The following is a 21093-nucleotide window of genomic DNA, read 5'->3' on the forward strand; positions in this document are numbered from 1 at the left end:
TGGGGCCTTTGTCACATTTTAAGCTTTCTGAGGTTCCCAGTGCATCCTCATGACTCACACCAAGCTGCTTCCTCCTTCCAGCCATGCAGGTCCCTTCCCCAGAGTCACCTGCATCTGCCTCTCTCCCTCCCTCCAAGCCCTCGCTGGAGGCCCTCGCTGCATTTAGAAAACAGGAAGGTGGGGCTGTGTTCAGGCAACTTCTGCTTTCAGCCCAGTGACCCAGATGTCCCCAAGATGGGGGAACAACAAAGGCCTGGCCGCCTGGTTGGAATGGGGTCAGGAGAGGCGCACAATGAGGATGGAAGGTGAACGCACGTCACAAGGAAGGGCCCTGTCCTCCGTGTGGCCCACAGGGCTCTGCTGTGGGACTGTCCGGCTGGAGGGTTGGATGGACTTGAGGATGTGTCTGAAGCCACTTACACAGTCGGCACAGACCACTCTAATGCAGGCTGGAGGAGGAGAGGGAGTGGGGTGGGAAGGGCAGAGCTGGGGCTGCCCTCTGGCCTCTGTCCCAGGTGCCCACGGTCTGCAGTCTCCCCATAGCCTTCCCACACCCCCACCCCTGATTCTGGCTCTGTGACTGAATTCTTGACCTGGGCCACCGGTGCCTGGTGGGTGGTGGTAGGGAACCGGGTTCAGCTGCTGGAGCCCAGCCAGAAATCACGTCAGCCGAACACGCACCATTTCCTGACTCCGGGCACTGCAGTTTGGGCTGGGCAGACAGCCTGGAGCTTGAGAAGAGAAAGCCCGTATTGACCAGCTCTCTCCCGCTCCGTTTCCCCTCTGGACTATGGCAGGGCCTTTCCTTGGCTCGGTGCCCAGCTGCCTGCTCACCCGGCCTGGCAGACTCTGCATCTGCCCCACTTCACAGGCCGGGGAGGCTGGCAGCACGCCAGGGCTGGGCTCACGTCAGCGGCTGTGCAGGGAGGGGAGGGCAGTCTCCCGAGAGCCTCACAGCCTCATGGGCTGAGAACAGGTGAAGTCAGGGCACCTCCGTGCAGAGGGAAGGCGGGGTGTGGGGCCCGTCCCACGCCTGGGCGACCCCCATGCAGCGAACCTTGAGGCCGTCACTCTAAAGCTCAGGCTGCCAGAGGTGCGCGCCCCACCCTCAGTTCCTAGCCTGGGCCTCGGACTGGCTGACCCCGTGTGTGGGGCCAGGGCTCCCAAACACGGGTCCACCGGCTGCACGAGAGTTTCCGGGGGGCCTACCCTTCCGATTCGGCAGGTTTAGGCCAGAGCCCATGAACCCAGTCTGTATTTTTAAACACCTGAAGCAATTTTGAAGCAATTCTGATTTATGGCTGAGCTGAGGAGTCAGGCTTGGGAAGAGAACCCCAGAGACGGGTCGGGAGAGGTCTGGATGCTCTGTTCCTCTGCGGCTAATCACCTGTGGGACTTGGGGGCTTCTCTGTGTGTCTCTGGGCATCTGTTTCCTCATCAGGGAGAACAGTTCTCCCTGTGCCTTCTCAGTAGGATTAGCGTCACGGTCGAATGAGGTCACGAGATGCCATCTCCCGGGCACTTGTATGGCATTAAAATTAGGGTCCCAGCCCTGTCCAGTCATCTTGCCAAACCTGCTTCTGGCCTCCAGGAATGCAGATGAGAGGCTGCGGATGGCCCCACACCGTCCGGCCCCACTTCTAGGAACAGGGTCAGGGCCTGTGCTGGCGATGCTCACAGGAGTATTTTGTTTGTGTACCGGGAAGGGGAGGAGGGAGAAGGTGAGTAGCTTTGTAAGGAGTGTGGCTCCCGCAGGGGCAGCGCTCGTCTCTTCCCTCCAGGTCCGTACCATGACTCTGTTTCACTCAGGTCTCTGTCACTGCGCGGGAAGATGTGCCCACCTTTGGTCCACCTCTGCCCAGTCCCCCCGTTTTCCAGAAGGTAGGACACTCTTCCTTCTGCTCCTCTCGCATCCACGATGCCAGGTCTCAGTGCTTGAGTAGCAATGGTTGGGATGGAGCCGAATTCAGGCTGGGAACATTAGGGAGCTCCTTTTGCAGGTTTTGGGGGGAACCTCCTTTCTTGGGGTCTCTCCCCACCTCTTTCATGCTGCCAGTCTGGCCCAGCATAGGACCACTTGTCAGGGTGTTTGACACTGGGGTTGCCTTTCTGCTGAAAGACGGGTTTTTATGTCAAGCCCCGGTCAAGGAGCCTTGGGCAGGAATGAGCTCCAGTCATGGAAGTGCCACTGTGGCTTCCCAGGACCAGGGAAGTGGGTTTCCATGTTGGGATATTCGCAAGTGGGCTTGGCCTGGGCTAGAAATGATCCGCTGTCGGAAGGGACCTTTCAGGGGTTCTCCCCACGGCCCCGGCTCTGCCTGCCTGTCACTGTGGCTGAAGACCTTCTGGCAACAGCCAAGAGTGACAGACCTGAGGTCCGTCTTGTCTCTTCCAGGGCCCGGAGTTCAGGGAGTTTCTGCTCACTAAGCTCACCAATGCTGAGAACGCCTGCTGCAAGTCGGACAAGTTTGCAAAGCTGGAGGTGAGAGTGTGGTTTCTGAAGGTCTCCCGCCTGACTGCTGGGCCACCTGTTAGCCAGCCTCATCCAGGGCTCCTCCATCTTTTTTTTTTTTTTTTTTTGAGACAGAGTCTTGCTCTGTTATCCAGGCTGGAGTGCAGTGGCATGATCTTGGGACTCACCACAACCTCTGCCTCCCGGGCTCAAGCGATTCTCCTGCCTCAGCCTCCCTAGTAACTGGGATTACAGGTGTGCGCCACCACGCCCGGCTAATTTTTGTATTTTTAGTAGAGACAGGGTTTCCTCCATGTTGGCCAGGCTGGTCTTGAACTCCTGACCTCAGGTGATCCGCCTGGCCCGGCCTCCCAAAGTGTGGGGATTACAGGTGTGAGCCACTGCGCCTGGCCAATCAGTCTTTTTTTTTTTTTTTTTGAGACAGAGTCTCACTCTGTCGCCCAGGCTGGAGTGCAGTGGCGCGATCTCGGCTCACTGCAACCTCCGCCTCCCGGGTTCACACCATTCTCCTGCCTCAGCCTCCCGAGTAGCTGGGACTACAGGCACCCGCCACCACGCCCGGCTAATTTGTTGTATTTTTAGTAGAGATGAGGTTTCGCCATGTTAGCCAGGATGGTCTTGATCTCCTGACCTCGTGATCCGCCCGCCTCGGCCTCCCAAAATGCTGAGATTACAGGCGTGAGCCACTGCGCCTGGCCCAATCAGTCATTTTTAAAGCACCTACTGTGTGTCAGGCCCTATTCTGTTCCCTGGGATGTGGGGATAAGTGAGACAGTTTCTATCCCTGGAGAGCACACAGGGTAGTCGGGGGGTGGGGCAGGGGGTCATTACTAAATAGATAGTTATAGTACAGTGTGCCAGCACTAGGCTGGGATGGAGGTCAGCACAGCTCAGATAGTGACTGTTTCTGCCTGTGGGGGACAGAGGGTGTGTTCAGGGAAGGCTTCCTGGAGGAGGTGGCTCATGCATAGCTGAATCTTGATATCAGATGAACCTTCTGCCAGGAGGAAAGAGTGGGGAAGGGAGGGCTGATCTGGCATGGTAGACAGCATGAGCAAAGGTCAGGAAGAACCAGAGCCTGACGTCAGGAGGGAGCTCCTGAGGGTTTGCTGTGGCTGAAGGACCCACGGGGGCTGGAATGGTGGAGACTCAGCCGGAGATGTTGGTTGGATCAGATCCAGAAGGGCTTTGAGCTCGGGGAGGTGGGCTGCTGGTAAAGCGCTTAGGCAGGAGAGTGAGGGGCTCGATGTGTATGCCAGAGGGATTGCTCTGACAGTGGTGTCATTGAGAACGATGGTGACAAGGACAGGTTGCAGGGCAAGAGGTGCAGGAAGGCGGCCAGTTAGAAGCTATTTACAGGAATCCAGGAGAGATGATGAAGGCTTATACTGTATGGAAGGAAATGGTTTAGGGTCAAAGTTGGGAAGACTTGGTGGACTCCTGGCTGTAAGTGTTGGGGGACGTGGGATTGATTGTAGGGTGACTCTTGGGCCTTTGGCCTGGGCTCTTTGATGACATGGTGGCCAAGTTGTGCCTGCGAAGGCCGGGTTGCTGAAAGGGCCGTCCTCATCTGTGTGAATGGACGCCAGGGGCCAGGGAGTTGGGTGTGTGGATGTGGAGCTGGGGCAGAGGGCCGGGCTGGGATTCACTCTTCCTTCTGCTCCTCTCCCACCAGGGTGGAGCTGTGGCAGTGGTGGGACGACCCAGGGAGAAGGGCAGGGGGAGTAGAGCAGGAGGCCGAGCACGTAGCCTTCATCTTAGCTGCAGCATTTGTGAGCACGAAGCTCAGCTCAGCAGTAGGTCCACACCGTTGCTGGGCCGGGCTGGGCAGAAGGTCAGCCTCCAGGCCAGGTGTCTGGAGCTCACAAGGAGCAGGCACATCTCTGCTCTCAGAGCCAGCTTCTCCATCCCCACCCTCTTCCCTTCTAGGACCGGACCAGGGCTGCCCTCCTGGACAACCTTCACGATGAGCTCCACGCCCACACACAGGCCATGCTGGGACTGGGCCCAGAGGAGGACAAGTTTGAGAATGGAGGCCACGGGGGGTTCCTGGAGTCTTTTAAGGTATGAGCGTCAGAGTGACTGATGGTTGCTGTGGGGTTGGGATTGGGGAAGAAAGGAAGTGGTCCAAGGTCCATGGGATCCTGATCCCAGAGCCCAAGGGCCAGCTGGAGGGGTGACAGGAAACGTATGGGTATCCTAGGTGTTTGCAAAGGGCAGGGCCGTTAGGAAATGTGTGAGGCTGGAGCAGCCAGCAGCTTCTTCAGCAGCCTCCCCATCCTTCCTCTATCTGGGTCATCTCCTCCGGGCCCAGAAGTCTGTTAAGCAGGGACAGGTAAAGAGGTAGCAGTAGGAGAGGAGCTGGAGCAAGCCAGGAACATCGGTGCTTTCACCTGCCTCCTCCTGGGTCGGGGAGCCCAGGGCAGAATGGCAGGAGCAAGGACCACAGCCCTTACGGGTCTTCGTAGCTGCTGTGGGCGCCACAGTGATTCTTCCTAGCCAGCCGGCCGAGCATTGGAAGACCTGGCTGGGCAGGGGCCATGGAACTATAGGCAAGTCCCTTTGGACTTTGCCAAGGGAAAAAAACTAACTAGAAGGAGCTGCTAAAGGAAGCAGTGAGCTCCCTGTCCCTGGAAGTATTCAAGTGGAGCTCGGACGGCCCCCGAGCTGGCGTGTGGTAGAGAAGGTTTTTCATCTTATGCTTGCTGAGTGCTTGTTGGTCCATGCAGCACGTACACCCAGCATCTGGCTCGAGCCTGGCTGTCAGCCTGTGCAGGTGGCGGAACGGGTCTTGTTATATTCACGAACACACGTGGGGACAGGATGAGAGACGCCACAGGCCTGCTCAGGTCCTTACACCGACGCAGAGTTAGAGCCTCATTTCAAACGCAGGTCTTCTGATTCTTAGGTCCGTGTGCTGCTGGATTGCCTGTTAGAAGGTGATTTGGAAACTCCCATCTGGGGGCATTATGTGCGGGACTTTATGGGGAATTATGTGTAGGGCTACACCCACCTCTATTAAAACCCCAGCTCTGTGGGATCCTGGGCAGTCTTTCAAGCTTCTTAAGGTGCAGCTTTCTTGTCAACAACATAAGGATAGGAAGCAGGACCCCGTCAGAGCCATCGTGCGAGTTCATTGATACCATGCCTGGAAAAGTCCAGATTGCCTGGAATACAGTAAATGCTCAAAAATGTTAGCTGTTATTACAGTTGTATAAAGTGAAAGCTTCACACACATTATCCCACCTGGAGACTCACAACTGCCCTCAGTGCCCTGTGAGGAAGGCTATTATTTGGGGTGTAATAATTTTGGTATAATAGTTCATACTCAGTTTTAATAATGATGGGCATAGTATTGTATGGGAGGAAACCAAGCCTCAAAGAGACAGAATCATTTGTGGGAGCAGGTGGAGTTGAATCCAGGTCCGCCGAATTCCAAATCCTGTGCTTTTAACGGCTATGCGACACCACCTCCCACTTTCTGACTTTGTTAAGATTCCACCTACACTAGCCTGGGCCCGGGCAGGCCTGGGGTCAGTCCCCCACTGCCCGGCTGGACCGCAGAGAGCAGGGCACAGCTCTTCCTACCCTAGTTGGGGCCAGCTGCCAAGATGCCTCTTGGGGTTGGGAAAAGGAGCTGAGCTCCTTGTCCAGGCTGGTGGGTGATTCCTGGGGCACCTGTTTCAGTGCTGATGGACAGTGGGAGCCCGGGTGAAATAGGAGAAATTGGGAGATCAAGACGGAAGAGGGATGCGGAAGAAGAGGAACGGGAGGAGAGAGGGCGCCAGGTCAGACAACCCAGCGAGAGAATGGAGAGTGTGAGATGCGGTAAACGGGAAAACGGGCTTGGGTCTGGGGGAGGCAGGAAGGGGGGCACCACATTAAGCCTTCCACAGGCTCTAGACTTCCTTCCAGAGGCTCCACCACACTCCATAGCCCACGTATCAAAACATTCTGCATCCCTCAGTAAATGTAATTTATGCAGAACTATAAGAGGTGAGGCCAGGTGCCGTGCCTCACGCCTGTAATCCCGGCACTTTGGGAGGCCGAGGCAGGCGGATCACGAGGTCAGGAGATCGAGACCATCCTGGCCAACATGGTGAAACCTCGTCTCCACTAAAAATACAAAAAGTTAGCCGGGCGTGGTGGCGGGCACCTATAATTCTAGCTACTCAGGAGGCTGAGGCAGGAGAATCACGTGAACCCGGGAGGCGGAGGTTGCAGTGAGCCGAGATCGCGCCACTGCACTTCAGCCTGGAGACAGGGCGAGACTCTGTCTCAAAAAAAAAAAAAAGAAAAGAAAAGAAAAGTTGAGCTGCAGTTGGGGAGCCAACATAATGTTGTATTTTGCAGACATTTAATGAAGCACTTGTTTTGAGTTTTGCAGGTTTCTTGTAGTATTTTGGAGTTAATTGGTTTTTCAGGTTTCAAGTATTTCTATATCCTGGAGATGCTTATAGGCTGTGGACACTCTGCCCATGGTGCCCAATGGAGGAGGTGGTCCAGCAGCTAAATACGGGTGGCAGGTATAAGGAGAGTGGCCTGAGGCCGCTCTGTCCAGTCCCCCGCCTCTGGCAGGAGTCGCAGTTGATCTGTGCTTGACTCGAGGGGGTCTGACGTATTCCTAGAGGGGCTTACAAGAGAGGAAACACTTTAAGACTTTATCACGACTCATCTTTGATCCAGTGATCCAGGGAATTCTTTTCAACACTAAAACCCTGCAACTGTAGGTTGAAGACAGGCCTGCTTCCAGATTCTGCTCTCACACCTACCTGAGGTAGCACCGTGGGGCATGGGAGAGACTGTGGCAGTCACACGGAGTAAGCTTCAGGGCCCTGACGGTTGTGACCAGATTTTTTTTTAATTTTTATATGTTTTAATTTTTTTTGAGGCAGGGTCTTGCTTTGTCACCCAGGCTGGAGTGCAGTGGTGCAATCTTGGCTCACTGCAACCTCTGCCTCCCGGGTTCAAGTGATTATCCTACCTCAGCCTCCTGAGTAGCTAGAATTATAGGTGCCTGCCACCACGCCCGGCTAACTTTTTGTATTTTTAGTAGAGACGAGGTTTCACCATGTTGGCCAGGCTGGTCTCGAACTCCTGACCTCAGGTGATCCGCCCACCTCAGCCTCACAAAGTGCTGGGATTACAGGTGTGAGCCACCGCGCCCAGCCATTTGTGACCAGCTTTTTTCCCTCCCACCTGGGGAGCACGAGCTCCTGTTCCCTGTCCCTTTTGTCATTGCCCTCACATCTCCCAAGCGTGGAGGCCTGAGCTGAGGACAGGCCAGGCTCAGCCGAATGGAGCCCTGGGGCCTGGGGTGGATTCTGGTGTTTAGGCCATGCCTGTGGCCAGGCCTGTGTGTCTGGCCCAGCTCAGGAAACCATCTCTAGTTTTGCTATTTTTTTTTCCTGGGCACCTTGGGCGGTGCTGCTGTGTCAACAGGACGTTGCCTAGGGAGTTCACCCACACCTTCCTGGGATCGCTCTTGAAACAAGTGATACCTGAAATGTTCCAGAAAGAAAAGTTACAGGCCTTTATCTCTTCCTGTCAAAGTTTTTTGTTTTTTTTTTTTGAGATGGAGTTTTGCTCTTGTTGCCCAGGCCCAGGCTAGAGTGCAATGGTGCGATCTCGGCTCACTGCAACCTCTGCCTCCTGGGCTCAAGCGATTCTCCTGCCTCAGCCTCCCAAGTAGCTAGGATTACAGGTGCTCGCCACCATGCCTGGCTAAATTTTTTGTATTTTTAGTAGAGACACCATCTTGGTCAGGCTGGTCTTGAACTGCTGACATCAAGTGATCCACCCATCTCGGCCTCCCAAAGTGCTGGGATTACAGGCGTGAGGCACTGCGCCCGGCCTCCTTCCTGTCAAAGTTCTCATCTCCCAGGCTGATGGGAACATAACTGAGAATCCCCAGGGCTGAAAGCCATCTCAGCCATCCATCCTTGCCCCTGGTGAGGCTGCTGCTCCCCCACGTCAGCACTGACCCTTGGTCTTTCTCCTGAGCAGCAGGCCCGCCATTGCCCTGTGCTGTGCCGCCTGGCACCTCACCCCACTTGGAGCAGTTCCTCACAGCTCGCTTCTGTCCTCCCAGCTGTAATGGAAGCGTTTCTCCCATGAGACACAGAACAGTTGGCTTTTGGACATCTAGACCTACTTTTCAAGCTGAACTGCTTGGAGATAGTCTCAGGAATCTGCTGGTTCTACAAACACTTCTAAAGTTTGCATTTTCACTTAGACCTAAAAAAAAAAAACCTTCCAATTATAAAGACTAAATGTTTGGCCGGGCGCGGTGGCTCACGTCTGTAATCCCAGCACTTTGGGAGGCCGAGGCAGGTGGATCACCTGAGGTCACGAGTTCGAGACCAGCCTGGCCAACATGGTGAAACCCTGTCTCTACTAAAAATACAAAAATCAGATGGGCGTGGTGGTGCACACCTGTAATCCCAGCTACGTGGGAGGCTGGGGCAGGAGAATTGCTTGAACCTGGGAGGTGGAGGTTGCAGTGTGCTGAGATTGCGCCACTGCACAACAGATCCAGACTCTGTCTCAAAAAAAAAAAAAAAAAACAAAAAAAAAAAACAAACCTAAAGTTTGCAGTGATCACTCCAAATTAAGAGATGTTCCTGTAGGGTAAATAGGTAAGGCCTGAAGTCAGCACTGCAAACGCAGCCCATGGGGCCACTGGGGTTGGGGGTCTGTGAGCAGATTCTCGGGAGTCTTGCGAGAACAGCTTTCACGATGAAGGAGCTGTACGTTATGTTTGAACGATGATGATCTCTAGACCATTTTCCAGTGCCATTCTCAGTCACCGCCAGCTGTTGATGAGGTTGTTATTGGTCCGTAATGCAATGAAAAGTGATGATACTTGCTGTACCGACGTCAGATGGACGTAGAGCACATTGCAGGCCACATTTTGAGAAATGCTGAGCTCACCCAGCCCTCCACTGACCTCATTGCACAGAGGTGGAGCAGAGGACCGGGGAGGAGAAGGCTGCCGGGCTGGCTGTGATGGACCCGGGACCGTGGCAAGCTGGGAGTTGCCACGTTCATTTCTCCCAGCCTTTGAGGGACTGTGATAGTTCATGCCTTGGTCTGACCTGACCCCTAGTGGCAGGAGGGGCCACAGCTATCCCTGGCAGTCTTTGTGGCCCCACAGTACCTGCAGGGAGGTACCTGTAAGCCGGTCCCCCTAGCAGTGCCAGTGATGGCAGGTGGAGCACAGCAGGGCTCCGCCAAGAATCCTTGGTCTTTGGCGTCTTTGCCCCCTCCTTTTCCTCCTGATGGGGAGTTGTGATGTCAGGATGGCCTCGCTGTTTTGGGGGTCCACGAGAGAGCTCAGGCCTTGTGCTTGGCCCTGCTCCACTCCTGGGTCGGAGTCACGGTCTCTTGGAGCAGAGTTGGCATCTCTCTTACATTTGCCCCGCTAGAGGGACAGAAGACCCGGTGCCGACTCCTCACACTTACCCAGCCTGCCGTCTCCTCACACTTACCTCGCTGCCTCTGGCGGCTGCACCAGGACTAATTGAGGAGCCAGTGTCCTCCCTGACACCAGCCTCTGAGTTTTTCTTTTCTTTTCTTTTCTTTTTTTTTTTTTGGTGGGAGCCTTGAAAATTCGTGGTTTCTAATCATCCTTCAGTCATCCACCAGTTGAATTGTATTTTCAACCTGGACCAGTTTTTAATATACAGGGACCCTTTTATCTGGAGCCCAGGGTTCTGGGTTTGGATCCTGGCTCTATCTCTTACCTGCTATGTGGGCTTGGGCAATGATTTACCCTTCAGAACTTTTTCTGTCCAATGCCTGTCCTCTCTGCATCTCAGAATTGTAGAAATTCAATAGATCTTGTATGTGAAGCTCATGAGACCAGATACTGTTACACAGGAGTTACTATTTCCCACATGGAATCCTTTCTGGGAAAGAGACAGGGAGGAATACAATCACGTGTCACTCAACGACGGGAAATACGTCCTGAGAAATGACGGGAATACGTCCTACGACACACGTCGGTTATAGAGCCTGTGGCTGCCAGCACAGAGCTGGATGGTCTAGCCTAGGACACACGTCGGCTATAGAGCCCGTGGCTGCCAGCACAGACCTGGATGGTCTAGCTTACTACACATGTCGGCTATAGAGCGCGTGGCTGCCAGCACAGACCCGGATGGTCTAGCCTAGGACACACGTCGGCTATAGAGCCCGTGGCTGCCAGCACAGACCCGGATGGTCTAGCCTAGGACACACGTCGGCTATAGAGCGCGTGGCTGCCAGCACAGACCCGGATGGTCTAGCCTAGGACACACGTCGGCTATAGAGCCCGTGGCTGCCAGCACAGACCCGGATGGTCTAGCCTAGGACACACGTCGGCTATAGAGCGCGTGGCTGCCAGCACAGACCCGGATGGTCTAGCCTAGGACACACGTCGGCTATAGAGCCCGTGGCTGCCAGCACAGACCCGGATGGTCTAGCCTAGGACACACATCGGCTATAGAGCCCGTGGCTGCCAGCACAGACCTGGATGGTCGAGCCTAGGACACACGTCGGCTATAGATCCCGTGGCTGCCAGCACAGACCTGGATGGTCGAGCCTAGGACACACGTCGGCTATAGAGCCCGTGGCTGCCAGGCTACAAAGCTGTGCAGCAGGTTCCTTTACTGAATATTGTAGGTAATTGTAACACAAAGACAGGCATTTGTGTATCTAAACATCTAAATATGGAAAAGGTACAGTAAAAATATAGTATTAGAATCTTAATAGGACCAGTGTCATCTATGCAGTCTGTTGACTGCAGTGTCATTGTGTGGTGCTTGACTGGATTGCAGAATATAAATGATTAGTTTGGAATGTCATGATTGATGATGGTGTTGTCAACGCACAAGGGCACCAAGAGAATGTAAAGATGCTGATTTTTTTTTTTTTTTTTTGAGACAGTCTCGTTCTGTCACCCAGGCTGGAATGCAGTGGTGCGATCTCGGCTCACTGTAACCCCAGCCTCCTGGGTTCAAGCAATTCTTCTGCCTCAGCCTGCTGAGTAGCTGGGATTATAGGCACACACCACCATGCCTGGCTAATTTTTGTATTTTTTACAAAAATTAGAGATGGGGTTTCACCATGTTGGCCAGGTTGGTCTCGAACTCCTGACCTCAGGTGATCCACGTGCCTCCGCTTCCCAGAGTGCTGGGATTACAGGCGTGAGCCATCGCCCCTGGCCGAGATGCTGAGATTTATGGAGCACTTAACTCATTCACGGAACCTGGCTGCGGCCAGGCTTGGTGGCTCACTTTGGGAGGCCAAAGCAGGAGGCTTACTGGAGCCCAGGAGTTTGAGACCAGCCTGGGCAACACAGGAAGAACCTGTCTCTCTTTATTTATTTATTTTAAAAAAGGAAGCTCGCCGCTCCTCCAGGGACACCTCAGTGTGCCACCACCCATGTCCTGCCCTCAGTTGTTCAAAGGGTACATGGCTTTATGATGCTTGCGTGATGGGGTAAATAGAACGCGCTGACTGTTTTAACCATGCGGTAGGAAAACTGTTGCTAGGTGACCCTGTTCTGTGGTCTAGAGAGGGAGTGAGAGAAGATGTCCCTCCAGGGGCATCTTTGACTCAGATAAGAGACGGCCGATCAAATCAGGGGTATGAAGCTGGTGGGCTACACACCTCACTGTCAGTAGCTCATCTAGGGGGCTGTCCGGTTTACAAATGGCCCTCCTGAGTCTGCATCCCTTGTCAGGAAAGAAAAGCAGGCAGGATGGGGTTCTTTGCCCTTCCCAAGCTTGGAGAAATCCTGACGTCCAGAGAGCCCAGGGAGACCTGTTGTTTGGGTCAGGAGCAGCAGTCCTGCCGTTTTCTTGGGACCACTTTGCTGTAGACCCAGCTCTTCCTAAGATGACTCAAGGCTGGGCGTGGTGGCTCACGCTTGTAATCCCAGCACTTTGGGAGGCTGAGGCAGGTGGATCACGAGGTCAGGAGTTCAAGACCAACCTGGCCAACACAGTGAACCGCCATCTCTACTAAAAATACAAAAATTAGCCAGGCATGGTTGCGGGCGCCTGTAGTCCCAGCTACTCGGGAGGCTGAGGCAGGAGAATCTCTTGAACCTGGGAAGCGGAGGATGCTGTGAGCTGAGATCGTGCCACACGCTGTACTCCAGCCTGGGTGACAGAGCTAGACTCTGTCTCAGAAAAAAAAAAAAAAAGATGGCTCAAAAGGGGAAGGGAGGTTGTCCACATGAGACCATCTGTAGGTTACACATGGGGTGTGTGAGCCAACACAGTTGTACAGGTGTGCACAGGTGTGAATCCAAAGGGGAAGGCGAGCGGGGCCCACACCTTAGTCCTTCTGCATCAGCTTTCTGAAGCTGGAGTTCTGAGAGCAGCCTCCCTCGACTAGCTCACACTACGATAAGGAAAATTCATGAGCTGGTGTCCAAGGAGGGCTGGGTGACTCGTGGCTCAGTCAGCGTCAAGATTCCTTTCGTCTTTCCCCTCTGCCCTCCCTAGCTTGTCAGCTTTGTCCCTCAGGCTTGGCCCCTCGTGACCTTAAGATCATTGTCATGGTTTTGTCTGCTGACAAAACACTGCTGACATGTTAAATCTTTTCTGGGAATCATTGAGAAAACCTTTCCCCAATGCACCCAGTGGATATGCCCTCCTCTGCCACTGGCAAGAGGATAGGCTAACCAACTGCCTTAGGCAGATCATGACTTAATCCTGCATCCCATGGAGGAGGAGGACACGTTTGGCTAGAACCTGGCTCTGCCAGTGGGGAGCTCAGGGAGCAGAGGTGTTGATACTTGTATGTGAACAACAGATAATATTCGTGTCCAGGAGTCTTTGCCCTTGCAGAAGCCTGGACAACTGATTAATCCAGAGGGAGCACCCCACAGGCTCTGGGTCTTTCAGCATTGCCCAATGTGAGGAATATGTCTTGGGCATTCCTCGGAGGCAGAGGCCATGTCCTACACGTCTCGACTTTCCTGCTGCGGGTCTCCCACTTCCTGGCACAGTGCTAGGCATGTGAGAAGCCTGCAACAGGTGCTTGTTATTAACCGTAAGAGTAGCCACACTTATCGGATCATTAGGATGTGCCGGGCTCTCTCCTCAGAGCCCTGTGTGTATTCTCACAACTACTCTGTGGTGTAGACACCAACATCTCTTTCACTCCAAGTCTCAGAGAAGCTGGGTCACCTGCCCGGGGTTACTCAGCTAATGCGTGCTGGAGTAGAGGGCCCAGAAGCCCAGATACAAATCCTGGCAGTGAAACCCTAAAGCCTCCGTGCTTTTGACTGCTGAGTTGCATTCCTGCCCGGCCAGATCCAGTGACTGATTGAGTGATCAAAGGGTTACTGGAGAGAACCTTCTCTTCCTAGAATTCTCACACCATCTTTGAAGGCCTTTGGAGCCAGAGAGAGCATCATCCAGGGGGCAGCCAGAGTCTCCTGGGACTTCTTTTGTCAGGAAATCCCCCCTGAGGTGGAGCCGAGCTCTGCTTCAACACAGCACTCTGAGGGTGGTTGTGCCTTCCCGGGTCCATCCCTCCCGTGGCTCAGTAATCTTGGTTTTTAGCTGTTCTCACTCTCACATGTACTTTGACAAAGCCTTGACCTCCCTGGTGGTCCTCTCCTGGGTACTTCACCATTTGCCAGTGTGCCCCTTGCTCCTGGGTGGCCTGAGCAGCTCCGTGCCCCCCGAGACCCTGCACTTCTGCCAGGCTGAGGGTGCATCTCTTTCAGCGCCTCCATCAGACCAGGGGCCGTAACAAAGGCGGATCTGAAGCCCCTGCAAGTGGGAGGGGCGGCTCAGTGCATGGCTTGATGCACAGATGAGTAAGAGACCCTCACACACTTTCACCCATGGCCAGCATATTCCAAGTTGCACAGAGCACACTTTGGGATACAATCCAGTGTTTATTACAGATGGAGGCTCAGTTTTCTGGAAAAGAGTCAACTTGTGGTCAGACACCTGAGTGTGTTGAATCCCCACCACGATGCTGGGTGTGAAACATAGAATTCCCATTTTACAGATGAGGAAGCTGTCGCTTAGAGAGGTTAGTAACTAGGTCAGTGTTGTACAGGTTTGGCAAGCTCCAAGCCTCATTTTCCTTACCTGTAAGATGAGGATAATAACCTTTGTCCACCGTGCAGGGGAGCTGGGGCACTGACCCCTCAGATTCCCTCCAGCCGGGGCTGTGCCTTGCCTCCACCCATGCCCAGAGTGTGGGGCAGAATATGGAAACATCCTCTGTAAGCTGGAGTAACTAGTATGAGCCTCTGTGACCGTGTGTGTGTGTGTGTGTGTGTGTATGTGTGTGCGCATACGTGTGCTGAGGGCTGTGTCTACAGAGCCCACGAGGAGGGCAGAGTCATCCGGAGAGCCCGGGTGCTGATTCTCAGGCCCTTGTTCTCTCCCCGTAGAGGGCCATCCGCGTACGCAGCCACTCCATGGAGACCGTGGTGGGCGGCCAGAAGAAGTCGCACGGTGGGGGCATCCCTGGCAGCCTCAGCGGGGGCATCTCCCACAACAGCATGGAGGTCACCAAGACCACCTTCTCGGTGAGTGCTGGCAGGCCCCAGGGCGGCAAGTGGGTCCCAGGGAGGCCCCCCCAGACCTATGGAGGAAGAGTGCCCCCACCCAGGCTTGGGCAGGCGACTTGATCAGGGCAAGCTGGATGATGGTGGGAAACTGAGGCTGCTTGGGGGTGACCCTGACCCCTGACCTCTGAAAACGGTCCTTTGGAGCCTCCATCCTAGACAGCACCCAGGGTTGACCCAGATGGTGCTAGAAGCCCTCCTGTCCTGTTCTCTTGAGTTTCCTTGACAGCTAGACCTCCTCCTCGGGGCCAGCCCTGCAGTATGGTCCTGGGGTGTGTTTTGCTGCTCGGGGGCTCGGACCCATGACTGTGAGAGGGGTGTCCTTGCTTTGTTATTATTAATGGCAGCAGTAGCCACCCCAGCTTACTGTGTACCAGGCACTGAGCTGAGAAACCTGTAGACACAATCTCACCCGCATCCCATAGCAGCTGCCTGAGGCGGGTGCTGATGTGTCTCCTGTTCCCATTTGAGGAAAGGGGGCCCACTGGGGTTCAGTAACTTGCTAGAGGCCACTCAGCTGAGCTTAAGAGCTGGGATTTGAGGCCAGGCGCGGTGGCTCACGCCTGTAATCCCAGCACTTTGGGAGGCTGAGGTAGGTGGACCACAAGGTCAGGAGTTCAAGACCAGCCTGGCCAACTTGGTGAAACCCCGTCTCTACTAAAAATACAAAAATTAGCTGGGCGTGGTGGCGGGTGCCTGTCATCCCAGCTACTCGGGAGGCTGAGGCAGAGAATTGCTTGAACCTGGGAGGTGGAACTTGCAGTGAGCCGAGATCATGCCACCGCACTCCAGCCTGGGTGGCAGCGAGACTGTCTCAAAAAAACAAAACACAAAATCAACTGAATTTGAATGCGATTCTGCTGGATCCAAAGTCTGTGCTGTTCATCACCATGTGTACAGTTCCCAAGGGAAGGGTCCTGCAGGCCTGTGAGTTTGGGCCTGATTGACTCGTACCAGGGGCTGGGAAGGGGAGGGAATCATGTAGTTGGGCCTTTCATAAAGCAAACTGGGCCGGGCATGGTGGCTGAGGAGGGCGGATCCCTTGAGTCCAGGAATTCGAGACCAGCTTGGGGAACAAAGTGAGACCCCATCTCTACAAAAAAATGCAAAAATTAGCTGAGCATGGTGGCACGCACCAGTAGTCTTAGCTGCTTGGGAGGCTGAGGTGGGAGGATCACCTGTGCCTGGGGAGGTTGAGGCTCTAGCGAGCTGTAATTGGGCCACTGCACTCCAGCCTGGATGTCAGAGTGAGACCCTGTCTCCAAATCTAAGTAACTAAAGCAAAGTGGCTTTGGATTTGTATAGACTAGGATTTTCCTTTCTTTTCCTTCAAAATAGCAGAACATACTCACCATGGAACTAATTATGAGTATTATAAATGGCCTCGCATAATTAATTTAATTGACTAAATATTTTCCTAGCTATTATCTTGCTCCCCCCGAAGGTGCATGGCGTGAGCAGAGCAGGGCCTCATCTCCATCCTGTGGATGAGGAGACTCAGGTCGGGTCTCATTGCTCTCCTGAGGTTCCGTAACATGTGCTTGGCAGGAGCTGGGGCCTGAGTTGGAGGCTTGGTGGCCTCTAGAGGTTGGTTCCAGGTTCCCATCTGCCCTCCTCAAACCCCCACCACTCATTGTCCACTGTGAGGCCAGGCAGCTTTCCAAAGCAGAAGGCGTCTTGGCTGCCCCCAACCGCCCATTGGTGCCTGTGGCCCTGGCTCTGCGGCTCTCAGCCCGTCTTGTTATTGGAACACCTGCGTGGCTCCATTTGTTTGCGAGGAATGAAGGAGAGTCAGGAGTCCTCACCCTGCCAGTGATTTGCTGGAAGACCTTTGGTCTTCAGCTTCCTTGCCGGTAAAGTGAGAGGTTGAACCAGGTCCCTCCAGGGCCTCCCTGGCTCTGTGCCTCTCAGCCTGTGTCCCCCGGAATTGTTCTGACCTTCTCAATATGGTGGGCCTGGCCCTGTGTTCCTCCAACAATTGTGGTCTTTGGTGGATCATGACCTGGGACCACAAGGTTTGGCTTAACACAGGGAAGGAGGCTGTGACTGGCCTGAGTCTCCAGGTCTCAGCTTCAGTTACATAGATCTCAACCTTCCTAGCTGTCTTGCTATTTTCTGGGGTCTCTTCCACACCAGGAGCCATTTGTAGACCAGGGAGGAGGATGAGGGGATAGGAGATCGGTGTTTGGGCCGGGAGCACTCATTTTGGCAATTTCATCGGCAGCCTCCAGTGGTGGCGGCAACGGTGAAGAACCAGTCACGGAGTCCCATCAAGCGACGCTCGGGGCTCTTCCCCCGCCTGCACACGGGCTCAGAAGGCCAGGGCGACAGCCGGGCACGATGGTAACTGTTGGGAAACCCCTACCCCAGCCTGACTTGCGGGGTCTGTCAACCCCCTCCACTGCTACAGCTGTTCAGTGCCCTACCTTGCAGGGAGGAGCTTTGCTCAGCTTTAGGAGATGGCCCTGCCTTCAGGCACCTGTGTGTCCCCTGTCACTCACTCAGCTCTTTATCCAAAGAGGCGGACTTGGCCAGTCTCTGCCTGGGACCTTCCAGAGTTACTCTTGCCGCATTTTGACCCAGGCTAGAAACATTGCTTGGATTCTTGTTTCTTTGCCTCCTTTTTCAACGCTCACTCAAATGGCCTGTCTTATGGGAGCCTTCCCTGATTCTGCCAGGCAGAGTTAGTTGCACCTTCCTCTGGGCTTCTAAAAGGTTCTATGCTTTTTTCTTTTTAAGCAACTCATATATTACATTACATTGAACCTGTTCTTGGTAATTGTCTTTCTGATTCTTTTAAAAAAATGAACACACAGTACTTGTACATATTTTTGGGGTACATGTGATATTTTGATAAAATGCATAATGATCAAATCAAGGTAAGAGAAATATTCATCACCTCAAACATTGATCTTTTGAGTTAGGAACATTCGAATTCTTTTCTAGCTATTTTGAGCTATGTAATACATTATTATCAACTATAGTCACTGTATTGTACTATTGCACACTAGATCTTATTTCTTCTATCTAACTGTATTTTTGTACCCATTAACCAACCTCCCTTCATCCTGCCCTCCCCCGCCCCTTCCCAGCCTCTGGTGACACCAGTCAACTTTCTATCTCCACGAGATTCACTTTTTTAGCTCCCACATATGAATGAGAACATGCGACATTTGTCTTTTTTTTTTTTTTGAGACAGAGTCTCTGTTGCCCAGGCTGGAATGCAGTGGCGCCATCTCGGCTCACTGCAACCTCTGCCTCCGGGGTTCAAGCAGTTCTCCTGTCTCAGCCTCCCTGAGTAGCTGGGACTACAGGTGCATGCCACCACACCGGCTAATTTTTGTAATTTTGGTAGAGACGGGGTTTTGCCACGTTGGCCAGGCTAGTCTCGAACTCCTGACCTCAAGTGATCCACCCGCCTTGGCCTCCCAAAGTGTTGGGATTACAGGCGTGAGCCACCGCACCCGGCCACAGTATTTGTCTTTTCATGTCTGGCTTTCACTTAACATAATGACCTCCAATTCCACCCATGTTGCTGCAAATGACAGGATTACATTCTTTTCCATGGGTGAATAATATCCATTGTGTATTTAAAAAACATTTTCCTTATCCGCTTATCTGTTGATGGACACTCAGGTGGGTTCTGTACCATGGCTATTGTGAGTAGTGCTGCAATAAACATGGGAGTGCAGACCTCTTCCATATACTGATTTCCTTTCTTTTGGATATATTTACCCTGCAGGGAGATTGCTAGATCATATGGTAGCTCTAGTTTTAGTGTTTTGAGGAACCTCCATACTGTTGTCTGTAGTGGCTATGCTAATTTACATTCCCACCAACACTGGGAGCATTTCCCTTTCTCTGCATCCTCACCAGCATTCTCGATTGCCTGTCTTTTTGATAAAAGCCATTTTAACTGGGGTGAGATGATAGCTTATTGTGGTTCCTGTGGTGGGGGCAGATGTCACAGACTCCAAATTATTAAAGACAAATAATAACAGATGTCAGGATATGGAGAAATGGGAACCCTTGTTCATTGCTGGTGGGAATGTAAAATAGTGCAACTACTTTGGAAAACAGTATGGCAGTTCCTTAGAAGGTTAAACATAGAGTTACCATATTACCAAGCAATTCCGCTCCTCGGTATATACCCAAGAGAGTTGAGAACGGTTGTCTGTGAAAAAAAGTTTACATTTACATTTCCTTGATAATTAATGATGTTGAATGTTTTTTGATATACTTGTTTGCTATTTGTATGTCTTCTTTTCAGAAATTTCTGTTCATGTTTCTTGCCCTTAAAAAAATCACATTATTTGTGTTTTTGCTATTGATTTTTTTGAGTTCCTCATATATTCAGGTTATTAATCCTTGTTGGATGGATAGTTTGCAAATATTTCCTCCCATTCTGCAGATTGGCTCTTTACTTGGTTGATTGTTTCCTTTGCTGTGCAGAAGCTTTTTAACTCGATGTAATCCCATTTGTCTATTTTTGCTTTTGTTGTCTGTGCTTTTGAGGTCTCATCTAAAAAGTTTTTGCCCAGACAGACCAACGTCCTAAAGCATTTCCCCAGTGTTTTCTTTTAGGAGTTTCTTTGTTTCATGCCTTAGATTTAATCCATTTTGATTTGATTTTTATGTATGGTGAGAGAGAAGGGTCTGGTTTTATTCTTCTGCATATGGTTGTCCAGTTTTACCAGCACCACTTACTGAAGAATGTATATTCTTGGCACCTTTGTTGAAAATGAAATGATCATGTGGTTTTTGTTCTGTATGGTTAATGTGATGTATCACATTTGTTGATTTGTGGATGTTGAACCATCCTTGCATCCCTGGAACAAATCCCATGGTGAATTGATCATGGTGAATGATCTTTTTGATGCATTGTTGAATTCTGTTTGATAATATTTTGTTGAGGATTTTTGCATCTGTGTTTATCAGGAGTACTGGCCTGTAACTCTCTTTTTATTGTATCCTTGTATGGTTTTGATGTCTTTCTGATTCTTTAATTGATGAGCCCATTTGTTCTTTATTTCAGCAGCCAGCATTTCTTGAGTGGCTGCCATGTGCTGGGCACAGTGCTGAATGCTCAGACAAGTGCTACAAAACATATAAGCCTGTCCTCCAGAAGTTCACAGTCTTGTAAGGGAAAGGGCGGCATTTGGTTGACTTCCAAATTCCCAGGTTGTCTGCCTATAGCCCTGGGTGGTGGCACCATGTTCTGAAGTAGGGCTTGCAGGACAAGAGGCAGGGTTATGGAGAAGGATGAAAAGCTCTGTTTGGAACCTGTGCATGGGAGTTTTTGTGAACCAACAGTAGAGATGTCCAGGGAGTGGTCAGAGTTATAGGTTTTTAAAAATTTTTATTTTACTTTTTTCTTTTATTATTATACTTTAAGTTCTGGAATACAAGTGCAGAACGTGCAGGTTTGTTAACATAGGTATACATGTGCCATGGTGGTTTGCTGCACCCATCAACCCGTCATCTAGGTTTTAAGCCCTGCATGCATTAGGTATGTGTCCTAATGCTTTCCCTCCCCTTACCCCCAACCCCCCGACAGGCCCTGGTGTGTGATGTTCCCCTCCCTGTGTCCACATGTTCTCATTGTTCAACTCCCACTTATGAGCGAGAACATGTGGTGTTTGGTTTTCTGTTCCTGTGTTAGTTTGCTGAGGATGATGGTTTTCAGCTTCATCCATGTCCCTGCAAAGGACATGAACTCATTCTTTTTTATGGCTGCATAGTATTCCATGGTATATGAGAGGCCTTGAGTAGAGAAGGAGAGTTGGGAACCAATAGGGTAGAGGTACTGATTAACGATGGCTTAATTAATATGACCACTGGAGAGGCTCAGTAGAGTACCACATTTAAGGGCAGGTGGAGAAGGGAAGGTGGTGAAGCTGACTGGGAAGGAAAGATGAGAGAAGAGGAGGAGGGGATGGAGTCTCTGAAGCCAGAGGAGGAGAAATTCCAGGAAGGGAGGACATCTGTGTCAGACACACAGAGAAGTCCAGCAAAGTGAGCCAAACCCCTGGACAGA

At 52.3% G+C, this 21093-nt stretch overlaps 1 protein-coding gene across 13 annotated transcripts in view; it reads left to right on the forward strand.

Annotated features, from left to right (window-relative positions):
- Positions 1–21093, forward strand: part of RAP1GAP2 (RAP1 GTPase activating protein 2) — a 287489-nt gene that overhangs the window by 253659 nt on the left and 12737 nt on the right. For all 13 annotated transcript variants that reach the window (XM_016931197.4, XM_054669907.2, XM_016931192.4 and 10 more), the window contains 5 exons: positions 1810–1881; positions 2396–2482; positions 4403–4537; positions 14880–15017; positions 17281–17399. In XM_016931197.4, coding sequence (XP_016786686.3) covers positions 1810–1881; positions 2396–2482; positions 4403–4537; positions 14880–15017; positions 17281–17399 — 551 coding nt within the window. The remainder of the gene's footprint in view (positions 1–1809; positions 1882–2395; positions 2483–4402; positions 4538–14879; positions 15018–17280; positions 17400–21093) is intronic.

This window comes from Pan troglodytes, chromosome 19 (genome assembly GCF_028858775.2).
Source record: "Pan troglodytes isolate AG18354 chromosome 19, NHGRI_mPanTro3-v2.0_pri, whole genome shotgun sequence".
Taxonomy (NCBI): domain Eukaryota; kingdom Metazoa; phylum Chordata; class Mammalia; order Primates; family Hominidae; genus Pan; species Pan troglodytes.